At 36.2% G+C, this 14677-nt stretch overlaps 1 protein-coding gene across 11 annotated transcripts in view; it reads right to left on the bottom strand.

Annotated features, from left to right (window-relative positions):
- ROBO1 (roundabout guidance receptor 1) overlaps positions 1 to 14677 on the bottom strand; it is a 694688-nt gene that overhangs the window by 261598 nt on the left and 418413 nt on the right. For all 11 annotated transcript variants that reach the window (XM_048933857.1, XM_048933865.1, XM_048933858.1 and 8 more), the window contains one exon: positions 3212 to 3538. In XM_048933857.1, the coding sequence (XP_048789814.1) occupies positions 3212 to 3538 (327 nt within the window). The remainder of the gene's footprint in view (positions 1 to 3211; positions 3539 to 14677) is intronic.

The raw sequence follows: 14677 nt of genomic DNA, 5'->3' as shown, positions 1-14677 counted from the left end.
AATTTTGTAGGAGTAACATTTTGAATTGAGATGAAAACTGTTAACTATCAAAAGAAAAATCCCCAAACTAAATAGAAGTTACATCTCTTGACCTGTAATTCAGCTTCTCGCTGAGTTCCTGTTTACTCAAATTTAGATTCTTTCCACTTAGGAGGAACTTAAAGATCTAAATTACACAGAAAATGTAATTTAATATCAATTTACAAAGCTATTTTTCACATGCTGTTTAACTTAAAATAGCTTTACTAGTCAACAGAGTGTATGATTTTAATTCTTGAAATATCATGTGGCTACCTATTTGGTTAGGGAAAATTATATAAGTTACAGTCCCTGTAATATAATGTAAAACAGCGTAGTCCAGAGGGTTCAAGCACTGGTTGGCTAGATTTACGAAAGAAAGATAGCACTGTATCAGCCAGAGGATCATGTTGGTTTAAAGGCCTCTTTAGAAGTTTGTGGTACAGAGATTGCTTCATGGAAACATCCACAATAAAGCTGGAAAAATGATATAATAATAAACAAGAGCACCAAGCATTATTGAGAGGATATAACAAATCCACAATGCCATGAGTAGATACACATGGTCTTCAAGCATTTTACAGGGGCCACAGGAGGCACAGATTGAATTAAGTAAGCCTTACTCAATTTGCTGATATCATAAATGTTATTTAGGTCCTGTTCAGTATTATTCATTAATGGCTACATTATCAGCAGAAGAAAAAGCTGCAAGCTTTGGATGAAATGACTTGCACACCTCAGTCAGTCACCAATGGAAAAAGTAACAAAAAGGACAAAGCAGATGAAAAACACTCTTCTCTATACCATGATTTACTGGTGTTTTCAGTCTCTCCTCCGTTGCAGCTATCACATCTAAAGCTTTTTGTTTTTGTTGTTGTTGCTGGTTTGTTTTAAAGTTCTTAATATACACATATGCTTAACTAGATAAAAATGTTTTTAATACTTTATACTGTTTGAAATTTTTTGTATGAGTTCCCTCTATATTTCATTCCTTTTACCTACAGAATCTATGCACTATGCACGTACTTACAGAATATCTTCAGCTTGTAACACAGTCCACAGAGAAAATTCATTACTCATCTGAAAGATGAGCATTAGAACTGCTTCTAAAGTAAGCTGAATGAAGAAATAATGGCTATGAAAAATTGCAGTGTTATTCTAAATTCTAAAGTTAAATCCACACATTCACAGAACAGTGAAGGAACATCATCTAATTGAATGTGTTACTCTAAGAGGTGATAGAAGCAAGTGGTGTGCTATAAATTCCCTACCACATTATAAAATGTTAGGTGGTGTGGGCAGGAGTTGCTTTTTCCAGTGACAGCAAGCAGTTACAGCACAAAACTTCTATTTCCTACATTTCACAAAAGCTTTTTGGTTAAACTTCAAGCACCAGAAGTAACTGTACAAGTAATCCAAATGACCTTCTGTACCTTGTAAATGGAAATGCAATTTTCATCTGCAAACATACAGAAATTAAATTATAATCTAAATATTTCAAAACTGCAAATGTATGCATATACGATTACATGCACAGAATTGTAAATGCTGTTATGCTCAAAACCGGTGCCCTCTTAAACCTTCTCCTAACTGTATTTTACATGAAGACCTTGTAAGAAAGACTGTAACTGTAACCATAGTCAGCATTTACAAACTCATCAAGCAACTATGGAACAGTTGGGTTGACATAGGCAATAGTGTATCAGCTAAGTGTATCTCATGAAAGATGAAGAAACAATCACATGCATTTCAAACATTACTTCAAGAGACACCACCAAGAACTTACTGCATGGACAGAACACTTTTTAAAGATTCTACATGCAGTGTTACAAAGTAACAGCATTCAGATAACATCAGAATCACTTAAACATGGACGCCCACTAAAAAAACTACACCTACAAGACACCGAATATTGCATTTGTGAGTAACTGATCAACTGTGTTTAAATAGGTTATACATTTGCCGGATAAACATACTTCCAATTAGCCAACCACCAATTAATTTTATCACTAGAAGTGGTAACAAGGAAACAACATGGTCATAGATCCTAATCATGTACATTTAATGTTCTACATGCAATGCTTGAGATCCTTTTGATACAAGCACTATGAAAGTGCTCTGCAAACGCCAACAAGGATTGGTAAAGGGCTCAAATAGATGCACTTAACAATTATTTACTCTGCCTTCAGTAGGAGCTATGGAAATCCAGCCATTCTGAGAAATCTTTTTTTCTAAAATCAGAAACCAAGACCAGCATCAACTTAACTTGCCCACAGTTGAAGGACAGCTCTGTCCTGCCTCCTAACGTAAGCCATTTAGTCAACAGAGAGGTCAGTATTTTCAAAGAGAGATTCACCCAGTTCAGAGCTGTCTCTTCAACTCAGCACCAGAAGAATTGCCATAGATTACAGAGTAAACTTACAGAAGCGACTGAAGAGAGATAAGTAACTTTTGGATTAGAAGGCTTTCTTTCGTACTTAAATACCTCAAACCGACATTTTTTTTTGACCTACACATAGCCCTCCACAAGGCCTGCTTAAAATCCTTTCATGTACACTTCTCTTCCTCTAAAATGAGGATAGAGTGTACAGGAAGAGATAAGCATTACAAAGGGATATGAACACCACTTGACTGTTCCTTCCTTTGGTCAAATACTTAAAAGAGATAATTTGTAGGCCACTTCTTTTAGAGCAAAAAAGGTTATTTTGTGTTTCTAAATACAGATTTTTTTTTTTCCTAGCACTTAGTTGTAAAGCAACAGTTCCAAATGTACCCTATTAAATGAAATCCAAGCTATCTTACCTCCTAACAAATAATATTTATATATTATATATTTATAGTATGCTTTTCATGCATATTTAGGGAAGAAAAAAACCACATATGTAAGTTGAAACTAATTACACAAAATTCAATAAACATCAAATAACCATAAGTCCAAGGAAGCACAACAGAAATACCAAAATGCATAGTGATGTGGCTATCCATTTTCTTAACTCCATGTTAATAGGCATATAACAAAAAAAAAAAAAAAAAAAAAAAAAAAAAAAACAAAAAAAAAACCTGTACATTTAGTTAAGTCACTGACTCAAAGTTAGACCACATCTACACTATTTTTTTTTTTTTTTTCCAAATCTTCAAATCACATTGCAACAAGGGGCTCTTACTGGAAAGTGAAAGAAAGAGTCGTACTTACTTGCCACCTCCAGCGAAGCATTGTGACTTACAGCTTCCCCAAGGTAATTCCTTGCCACGCAGACATAGACCCCTTCATCTGGCCTACTCTTGCGCCCATGAACTATGCGTAAAAAAAATAAAGATCCGCTGGGCAGCAGCATCCGATGAGAACGAGGATCATCCTTGTCAGTTTCCACTCTTTCTCCACCTTTATACCACTCAATGGTTGGTGTCGGCCTTCCTTCAGCTTTACAGTTTAAAGTTGCTGGTTCTCCCTTTGAAACAATTAAATCAGATGGGTGTTCAACGATGCGAGGTGGGAAATCTTCTTGCCGAAGACGGGAGCCTACAACATAAAAACGTGCAGATATCTTTTTAGATCTTTGCCACGCAGTCACAAGTGTTTTGCCCATATAATCGCGTAACAAATACCTCGTCGTTTAGGATTTAGTAAGAACACCAATTAAGATACTTTTAAAGTAGAAAAAAAGTCCCTTATTTTATTCCAATGTGTGCAAAGTTCTCTTCCTAAATTAATAAACTAGAAATATTTTTTCAAAAGGTGACCTATATTAGGGAACTAAACATGCCATGCTCCTAAATCCTATACGTGAATATATCAATACTGAAATGGATGCAAATTTATACGTATATGCATACGAATACATCTAATTACGACAATTAATTCTACAGATAGTCCAAAGTCATCAGGCTTTCACAAAGATACAATAATTTAAAACACAAAGTTGTGACCAATCTCATTCAACTATCCATAAAGTCTACCCATTCATAGGAGTAAGCCTAATACCTCCAGTCATTCTGGCATTCTGCTTGTACTATCAGTTCTTCTTAGTGACTTCTTAAACAGTACCACAGACATAAAAACACACAGAACATCCAGGTAAATAGTTGTGTCAGGGAAAACTAGAGCTACTTTTTATATTTTACATTTTAACTGTCTGATTACCCATTGTTCAACGTGCAATTCCAAGGAAAAATGGGACACAAGTATTGGGAAAATGAGGTACTCTTCTAGAAAGGCATTCAAACTTGAACAAATTCAGACTGTGAGCTCACAGTAGCACAGAAGTATACGATACCCTGGATAGAAAAATGCTGCACAAGAATATGACAACAAGCTGGCTGTCCAGGAACTCAAAGCTAGGGATAGGCACCTATCTGAACTTTCATAGGTTTAAATTATTGCTTCTATTTCAAATTGGTATTTTGCTCCTTATTTCTCTCTTTGTATATCATTTCACAAGGGTCAAAATTGGTCTCTTAGATCAGTAGTTCCTGATGATTAAAATTATAGATGCCAAAATTCTTCATTAGCATTAATAGCGTATGTTTGAAAAGCTATGAAGAACCAGAAAGAAAGACATAAGAGATCTATTCAGTGCAGGTCAGAAAAACTCAAGCTAGTTCTGAAAGGGGGAAAGACAACGAGAAAATCCCCAAGAGAGTTCTGTTTTCTATATAATACATAGCATAAATATAACATAGTACATAAAATTGTATATACATAGGTTGCTCTGAAAGTAATGCCTCCTATTTATCTCCACTGAAACTACAACACATAGAAAGGGCACAATAACACTAGATAGTAGAGCAAATTCTCAGATACAAAACACTTTTTCAACAGTCACCACCACTAGCTTTGCATTTCCACTAGCAATGAACAAGAGCCTGCGTACTGCATGCATAAAAATCACTAGCAGAGGTGAACCACTGTCACTAACACCACTGTGTGTATGTGTTATATATGTAAAACATAAATGGGAGAATTTGTGAAATATATAACTTTACATGAAACCTTATTTCACATAATTTTGCCACAAGATTAGCAATGCACATTAAATGTTACATTAATACTGGAACCAACCACACCATCCCAAAATCTATGGCTTGACTGCTCTAAAATATGCTTGCGTTCCTCTCTATGCAGCAAAACTTTATTTAGATTATAATTTTACTTCTTAATTATGCACCTCATAAGGAAGGAGGCAGGAAAAAAAAAGGAATAGAAATTCAAAACCAAAATGTAGTAAAATGCTTAAAGATGCTTAAGAATGGTTTCAAAAGCCCAAGTCTGCATATGTGATAGTACATATCTCAGGTCTGTATTTGTACAGATAATCAATCAGCAGACAACACAGTACAAGCCTTCTATTGTTCCTGTCAGCCAGGCCCAGACTGCAAATAAATGACTTACTATTTTCATATATTGTATGCACACTTCCCATGCTAACATTCAAGTCACCAAACACTAACTGAAAGTATTGCACAGAAGGCACGCTTAAAGACTGACCTCTAAACTTGCTTGAAAATTGAGACTTGGGACTCATGAGTGGGAAAGAGTGCTAATACAAGCTGCAGTTCTCAGGAAACTCCAGGATCACTCAGACATTTGTGATATTTCATACCAGATATTATTAGAGAAGTCAAAATAACAGAAATGCTCCTTTTTTATTTACTTTAAATTGTCATTTTAAAGGAACCCTTCTGGAGAAAATTAAAAGAATTGCTTGAAGCAAAAAGGGACAGAAAGTTGTATGAGTAGTTGACTGGCACATAGAGAATGTTAACCACAAATTTAGCGGCAAATGCTACAACCAAGTTATAATCTTTCCACATGTCTATAGATTTTTTTTTTTTTTTTTAATATTTCTTTATTTCCTTTCAGCCTATTTAAGATGTATTTATGCTTTACTGAGAAAAAGCAGCTTCTATTATCAGTCATACAGTGGGCACTAATCCTGTAATTTTCCTGTCAAAAATCCATCCCAAAGGGATATTTAGTTTAAAAAAAGTAATAATCAAAACAGAAGACCTATTACACGCTGAATCTGCCATTATACATGCAACTGCCCTAAAAGATGACAGCACTGTGCCACGGGATCTAACCAACTTGGTCTCTCTGCTTCCTGTCTTATTCAAGTCTTTCACAAAAAGTCCACAGGATGCCACCAACTAAAGTATGTAACACTAATTATTTCATGATGCTACTTAAAAGAACAATTATAAGAAATCATATTTCCAGTTTCTTTGACTGTGCCACAACTATTTTTACAAGAATTCAAACACTGAAATATGTAGGCATGAAGGTTCAAAGAAAGCTAGCATTAGATGAATGCTAAAATTTGTAAAGGCAAGAATTGTGCTTCTCCTTGCCTTAAAACTTACTTGTACAATATAAAAAACACTGAAAAATAGCAGGGAATATGTATTCGAATAAGAAAGCTGCTGACTGGGAGAATAAATGTTCTGGTAGTCTGCTATGAGGGAGGGAAGAAGAAGGCCCCATTCACTTTCCGTTTCACAGCTACAACATTTAATGCCAACTTTAAGAGCATCTGATCTCCATTCCATTCTTCTATTGAAATGCTTTGTATTGCAACATAAAACCGAGTTACAAATTATACTAATGAAATACTAATAAACAAAGCTAGAGCTTTAAAATCAATGTTAGCTAATTCTTGCAAATAACTATGCTTCATAAGGATATGAGTGAACTCGATTTATCAGCACCTCCACTCCGTGTAACATAATTTCTTTCAGAAACTTTTCAGAAATTGATGGTATTTCTGTGGTTTTGTTTATACTGATTATGAAGATGTTCTGCAGGTGCTCTAGTAATCAGAAATCTTTCTCTACTTCTCAGGTTAAATATACCCACAGGCAGCGCATATGTAATTCTTCCATAAATTCTGACATTCGCACTGCCAAACCATAACAGTTAAGAAGTAGAGACTCAAAATGTTTCAAGAGCAAGCTACAAAGCAGTGAGATCCTATGTCTCAGGGGACAAATAACTAAAGAAGAATCAAAGTATTTTTCTTGAAGAGGCTTTTCTACAAAGACATGCAACAAACCTTAGAGACCTTTATCACTCTTTGCAACTACCTGAAAAGAGATTGCAGGAAGGTGGCGGTCAGTCTCAGTTCCCAGGGAATAAGTAATAGGATGAGAAGTAATGACTTGAAATTGCACCAAGAGAAGTTCAGGTAGGATACTAGGAAACATTTCTTCTCAGAAAAAAATAGTGAATCATTGGAACAGGTTGCCCAGAGAAATGTGGAGTAACCATTCCTGGAAGCGTTCAAGAACTGTGTGGATATGGTACTTAGGGACATGGTTTATTGGGTATGATGGTAATGGGCTGGTGGCTGGACTAGATTGTCTTAGTGGTCCCTTCCAACCTTAGTGATTTTATGAAATCTAACCTATTGAGCTTATTTGTTCCCATAGACAGTAGATCAATCTCAAGGAAAGAGAAAGAGGACAAAAAGCCCACTGAGATATTCACTTGCTTTCTCTCTTACTGCCATGACTGAACAACTCCATTTGTCTCTCCTATTTTTAGAATACTTTTACTCTTTATATACCATCCTAATCCCGTCTAAATACGTCTTCCCAAACTTGGCAGCTTGCAATAGTACATTTCAAAAGCAAGTATTCTCAAATTTCCTTTACAGATGTTGCAATCTTCCTCTCATAATCAAAGGCATGGAATAATTAATGAATTGTGCCTATACCTTCAGATTTTACCAAAATATTCAGCTAAGCAAAGAAATTCCACTTTTGAATTCTACCTTGGCATAAAGCAGAAGAGACAAAACTGCACTGAACTGATATTTCTAACACACTCCAATATGAGAATAGAGTTGTATCACTCTGGACTCACAGAGTAGCTCTCTGCACAGTTAGGAAGAGTTTAATTTACAACAGCTGTTGATCTTTAACATGTGGGTACCAAACTTCTGGTTTGGGGAAAAAAATGCAACTTATGCCTCATATCTAAATCCTACTATAACATGGCACAGTCATGGCTCTGCACATTTTCAAAAATGCTTTAAAATGATGCCACCTTTATGAAGAAAAGATTAGAGATTGAGGTGTTACATTGCTACAAATGAGCTAATATTTGTATTCTAAAGAGAAAAATGAATGGCTGGAACGTAACAGCATTGTTGCAACAGTCAATCAATGCCCATCCAGGTCTACAAGTTTATTGCAATGCACTTTAAGGTGTGTTTAATGCTTCCAAATATTGAGCTGGGAACAGATCCAGATCTCTCCAATATCTGAGATACCATAAAAAGTGATAAGCAAGATTCTCAGTTTGGATCAGCAGAAGTTGAAATTTTCCAATTTGTTCCCTTTGAAGAGAAACACCATCTCCTTTTCCTAAGTCGACAATTGAAAACAGAAGAGCAAGAAAAGCAGCAAACACTATCACCCCTGCTATGAAATTACTGTGATGTTCCCCAAAAAGAGAGTTTGCTCCCAGTGCTTTCTTCGTTCTGTTTGTTTGTTCATGCTCTTTTTCCAGCTTACACCACTACACCAAGGAATCCTTTTGTTTTCTGTCCTTTAATTGACATTGGAGACTCTGCTTCTAATAAGATGAAATGCTAAGTAAACCTTCTATCATTATTTCTGTTACTAGGATGTATTTCTAGGTTAAAGAAATAAATAATAAAAAGATGCACTTTAAATACAAAGACTTTCTAAAACTTAAAATAAATTTTGTGGGCAGTGGCTTTTAAACTTACTTTCAGGCACTCACAAAAAATTTTTTCTCTTTGAAAGATAACCTTGAAGTATTTCATGTTGCTAACACACTATGAATTATATATTACATTTCTGTCTTGTCTATGACACTATCAGGAGATGTCAAAAGCCTGTAATTTACTACACTTTTACAGTAGAAAAAAAACCTAGAATAACCGCAAAGAGCCTAGAGTTTGAAGCTATGTGTGCCTCTTTCCCCAGGCAAGAGATTAAGTGGGAGCAATACTAAAAAATGCCTGAGAACCAGACTGATAAAGTGTCTGGCTCCTGTACAGCAACAAGATGCAACATATGCATAGCTCAGGACGTAAAATGTATGCAACACTTTTGTATGTAGCTTGCTCCAAAAGTAATGCCTCCTACTTATTTCCATGGAAACTACAACAGATGCAAAGAGCACAATCACACTATCTGAATAAAATTCTCAGCTACAAAATACTATTTGTCAACATAGCCATCACCTTTAGTTAAGCATTTTTGCCAGCAATGAAGAGCCTACATGGCGCGCTCACACAAATCTACACCAGCAAAGGTGAGCCCGTTTCACAGCTGCTATGCTGTAAACCGTCAAACAACAACAAAATGTAATGGAATATAGGTGGGGAGGTGCAACCTCCACTGCCATATCATCACCATCAGCCTCTGACTTTGCTGGCCAACATAATAAAATATAAGGTATTACTTTCAGAGCAGCAATCAAATTAGTCAACTGCACAGGAGATGGCTGAATTATAAAAGCAATAAGCTAAACAAACATGAGAGAAAAAAAAAGCACAATACTATGTTGTGTCAATTGTTTGTTTCTGCTCTTTATTCTGCAATAACTCTGGACATAAATGTTTAGGTCAAAAGAGACTATAAGCTTTTAGTCAGAAAGTCTTCTGGAACGATGACGGCATCTTAAAGCTAAATATTCTATTTGGTAGGAATGAAACAAATAGTGGCAGATACTGTATTGCACAGATACTAACACCAACTTTGTTATAATCCAGGAAGTTATATTTCCCAAGAAATGCTAAATCAGCCTAGCTCTCATTTTTAAAGAAACTGGAAACAATAACTCTAAGAACTATCCTTTAGTTTCTTAATCCATAACTCTTTAAATTGCTTTTGGAGAAACTATTTTCAAGAGGCATAGCTGTATAGAGAACTTTCATCACACAAACACATGCTACTGGTTTATCCAGCAATTAGCATAAGTAAGTCATTAAGAGGTTATTCATTAATTGTAGCTGAAATAAAAATTTTAAGTAACAACATTTATATTGAGTTGCAATACTGTGAGCCATTTGCATAAAACCTCAGGCAGTAAGCGATGTTCCCAGTGTGTTTAGTTTTATTTCCTTCTCTCAGTTCTGCTGTCCAGAAAGGTATTTATCCCATCTGACTTTTCTGGATACTGGAGTCTGAGATAGCAGTATTTAGAGCACTGACTTATTAAAAAAGCTTCATTTAATGAGAATTACATTATCCCACATCAAACCAGTAACTTGGGAAGATTAATAGAATTACAGGAGTATTTTTATTAATATTGCAAATTAACTGTGACACAGTGAGCAACTACACTGTATTTCACAAACAAATACAAAGCTAATGAAGCTTACTTCATCAGTCACTCTTCCTTTGAAATGGATGCAGTTACAATGGAAGAGATTTCTGGCACTGGGATAATACACAGAAGAAGAGCACAACAGACAGAGATGGATCTGAAGGCAAGTTCATCTTAGGACCTTGGAATGTGAGAGTCTGAAAATGATAAACTGCTGGAGGTGATTCATATTGAACTGCAGGATGAGTAAGTAAAGCAATGAAGTCAGGTAGGTACAGAGGAATGCAAAGAAGACTACGATATTGCTAAAGCAATGACCCTGGAACTGCAGTCAAGAGTATAAAGGATGGCTTGGGAAAAAGATGTGGCAATGAAAGCAGAAGATTATGGAAAGACTGTAGATATCAGGTATACTGAAGTAATTGGAAGTCCACTATGGAATCGGACACTGGCAGCATATTGAAGGAATGGAACTTGATGGTAATTGGATAATCCTGTGGATAACAAAGCTGAGATGCTAGAACCAATCATTGGTGCTACAAAGGAGCTGAGACTTCATGGCAAGGTACAAGACAGCTCAGAGCAAACCTTGCTGCTTTTTTCCCCTCAAAAGGTGAGTTCAAGAGCTCACATCTGCTGGTAGCTTTGGTGACATATCTGACAGGAAGAATCACAGAAAGTGAGAAGATGTGGGGACAAATACTAGCATGAGTCACACAAGAAATGCCATTTCCAGTGCTCTCTTTTCTTTTGAGTAGTTTAGTACCAAAGAAGAGACCATCAGGCTCTCCTGTCCATCTTCAATCCTTGTCTTCGATTATGTTTTATTCCATTCAGTAGAACTATCTCATGGCTTGTGAACCACTGATTTATAATTTTGGAATAGGAGAACAGAATTGGAGAAAAAGACTAAACAAAAGGATAATTCTTAGCTGCAGCGAAGGAACCAAGCAAACTGCTAAGAGTATAAATGCCTTCCAATTATATAGGCAGAAAAGCTTTTGATACAGAACTTAAATTAGACTGAAGAGCCTCTTAGGAAAGTCAGGTGACTTCTGCTGTTCAAAAATAAAAAGGAAGAGAAAATGACAAGAAAAGAAAAAAGCCAGAGGAATAAGGGATCTGCTAGCAATAAGCAATTTTACACTGGAATTAGAAACTGCTGTTCAACCAGAAAGGGAGAATTTTACATGGATGACACTTTTCAGGTTGTTTAAAACAGCTCTTATTTGCATAGAAATATGTATTTGCAACCTGAGAACTAATGGCAGAAAAAATGGCACCAGCTGCAATTTTGGTTCTGAATTCATCAGCTAGGGAAGGCTAAGCGCTATGGCACTTGAGAACTCTAAAACTGAGATGATACAGATTTACAGGCTACTAGCACTGCAAAGTATTATTGAATGGAATTAATTAAAAGAAAGTACCAGAGCTGCTCAGAAAGTAACGCTTCTCATGTTAGTGCATTGGCGCATGACACCAGAGGTGGATGTTGGTGGCACGTCAGTAGAGAATGAACCTTCCCACCAATACTTCATTATATTTTGTTGCTGTGTGACGGATGGAAACAGAGGCGCAGTCTGACAAAGTGGTGTCTGACATGGAGTGCAGCTGAAGCAATCACATCTTTGCATCCCTCAGTGTGGGGAAAAAAAAAAAAACAAAAACAGCACCCATCAATATTCACTGATACTTACTGAAGACCAGATATTCTAGTTTCTGGAGACCAAACAGTGGATGTGAGCACAGTGAGGTGTGGGTGCTGTGTTTCAGCAATGGTGAGAGTGGGTCACCTCAGCTCGTGCATATTTTTACAAGGACAGCACGAAGAATTTTGTTCATCATTCACAAAAATGCACAGCTAATGGTGGGGACTATGTTGAAAACTAGTCGTCTGTGGCTGAGAATTTTCTCTGTCAAATAGTATTATTGTGCTGCTTGTATCTCTTGTCTTTTCCACGAAAATTAATAGGAGGCATTACTTTCAGAGTGATCTATGTACTTCAGAGGGGTTGTCTACACACTATTTTGGACTTGAGGATAAATATTGCCATGTTTAATAATCTTAACTTGTAATTCATTTGCAATCTCAGGCTCAGGGTGAGACTATCTGATCTTAGTGAGCTGCATTCTCTAATGTTTAAGATATGCAGACGAAAGGTATACAGGATTCTTGTTTCCTCAGGACTACATGGAATTCAAAGAAACAGCAAGCTTCAATAAAGCCTTGGATTCTCTCTTCTCAGCTGTATCAGGAAACATGATTCAACTCTGAGACAACAGAAGTGCAGTATTATAACCATCAAGAACAGTCCTAGGCTTATGCTTGTGCTAATCTCATACAATTGACATTAAATTCATTTTAAAAACAAGAATAAATGGCATGGAGAAACATAGGAATTCAAAATACCTCACCAAACTTCTGCTTTTTAAGATATTTACAAATGTGTTCTATCTACAAGGGTGAATGAAATACCAGAACTGCCCTCAGGAATCCAAATGTTAGGTATTTGTAGGAGGGTTATGTCAGCTCAGGAATAAATTCAAAGCTAATACTCTAACTAATTTAGTTAGTTAATGCTAATAATTTAGGGAAGATTAACAACAGAATACAAAGAATCATAATAGAAATGAGGTAACTTAGCTACTTTCTGGTTATTATTTTAATGTGTTAAACATTTAGATTGAAACAAATTTACGTCACTCAATTTAAATCAATCTGACTTGCTGTAAAACAGTAAGTTTGGACAATTTAAAAAAAAAAAAAGGCCAGGCATTTTTTATTATCAGTTGCTACTGCAAGAACACGCTACTGTCATGCTTTAGTTGCATAAGGAAAAACAGAAACTTAAATCCAAATGAAAAGCTACTTAAGTTGTTTAAAATACATAAAATGTGCAGATCAGTTCCAAGGTATTTTATGTTTTCAGAAAATGAATGCTGTACACCAAATCAAACAACCACATATTTAAAACTCTATCCAGATCCACTTTCTATGACTTATTTTATTCAAACATAAAGCTAAGTATTAATCATGAAAGATAGCACGCTCTCAGTGGAAAGCAATAAATTTATTCTCCTGGGAGAAGAAAAAAAATGACCTCCAATCCCACAGGTCTAGAATGAAACATCTGTTGAACTAGTAAGAATACAGAGAACTGCAATGCAGGGCTTGACAATGAAGACTCGGTGACTCAGTGAGAGATTATTCTGTTTGCAGTAATAAATTAGTACTACTACAGTACTTTCAAAAAACACCTGGGGTATATTTTACCTTCCCATATAAATGCAGTTCAGTCACATACTCTACAAAATATATCTCAGACCGTTTGAGAAAGCCACGAGTTACTTGGCATAGCAATCAACAGGACATCGCAGTTCAATGATTTGAAAGTCTCCTACTACTGCTGCCTTCCCTGAAAATGGAGCTCTGTCAAAACAGCAAACATCACTTTCCACTAAAAATAAACTTCCACATTTCAACAGTGTCAAAATCATCTTTTTCAGAGCAACTGTGTAATCTTTTCTCTTCCAACTACAATTTCACATTACTCAAACCAGTTGAATCACTGGCTTTTTAAAGAACTCAGTGGTTTCAAATTTAAATTGAAGAACAATTCTTCCTTTTAGGAGGAAGCTTTTCATTCAGAGGGTAGTGAAGCACTGGAACAGGTTGCCCAAGGAGCTTGTGGATGCCCCATCCCTGGAGGCATTCAAGGCCAGACTGGATGTGGCTCTGGGCAGCCTGGTCTAGTGGTTGGTGGCCCTGCACGTAGCAGGGGGAATGAAACTAGATGATCCTTGAGGCCCTTTTCAACCCAGGCCATTCTATGATTCTATGAACAGTAATCTCTTCTACAATTGTACTGAGTCCTTCACATAAATCAGAACTTCATAATTCTAATATGACATCTTCGTGTAGATGAACTGCATTACATAGAAAACAACATCCCAGGAGTCTCTTAGATATACAGCAGGACAGGAGCAGAAAACTATCACTCAGTGACTTTTTTCTTCTCTGCAGGATGAAGAACTAGTGTTACCATTAACAACTATTTCTATTCCAGAACACAGTCAATGAACATACAGTGAAAAATCATAACTTTTCACCATCATTTTCATCACTCCTACACAGTCCCAACTGGATTTTAGTTCAGGTCACAGTGAAAAATGGCATTACAGATTGCAAACTACCACACTGAAGATTATCATCGAGTGGCCACTGCAAAGTTTCCAAAAACAGGGCCTAAAAAAAAAAAAAGCCTGCATACTTACTCTTACATGATTTCTTTCATAAACTTTCAGTCATCCAACGTTCTCATAGTTTGAGCTTTGAATCATGTTACAGGCAAAATTCTC

The sequence above is a fragment of the Lagopus muta genome, chromosome 1 (assembly GCF_023343835.1).
Source record: "Lagopus muta isolate bLagMut1 chromosome 1, bLagMut1 primary, whole genome shotgun sequence".
NCBI classification, from domain to species: domain Eukaryota; kingdom Metazoa; phylum Chordata; class Aves; order Galliformes; family Phasianidae; genus Lagopus; species Lagopus muta.
This window is presented reverse-complemented; position numbering and strand designations above follow the sequence as displayed.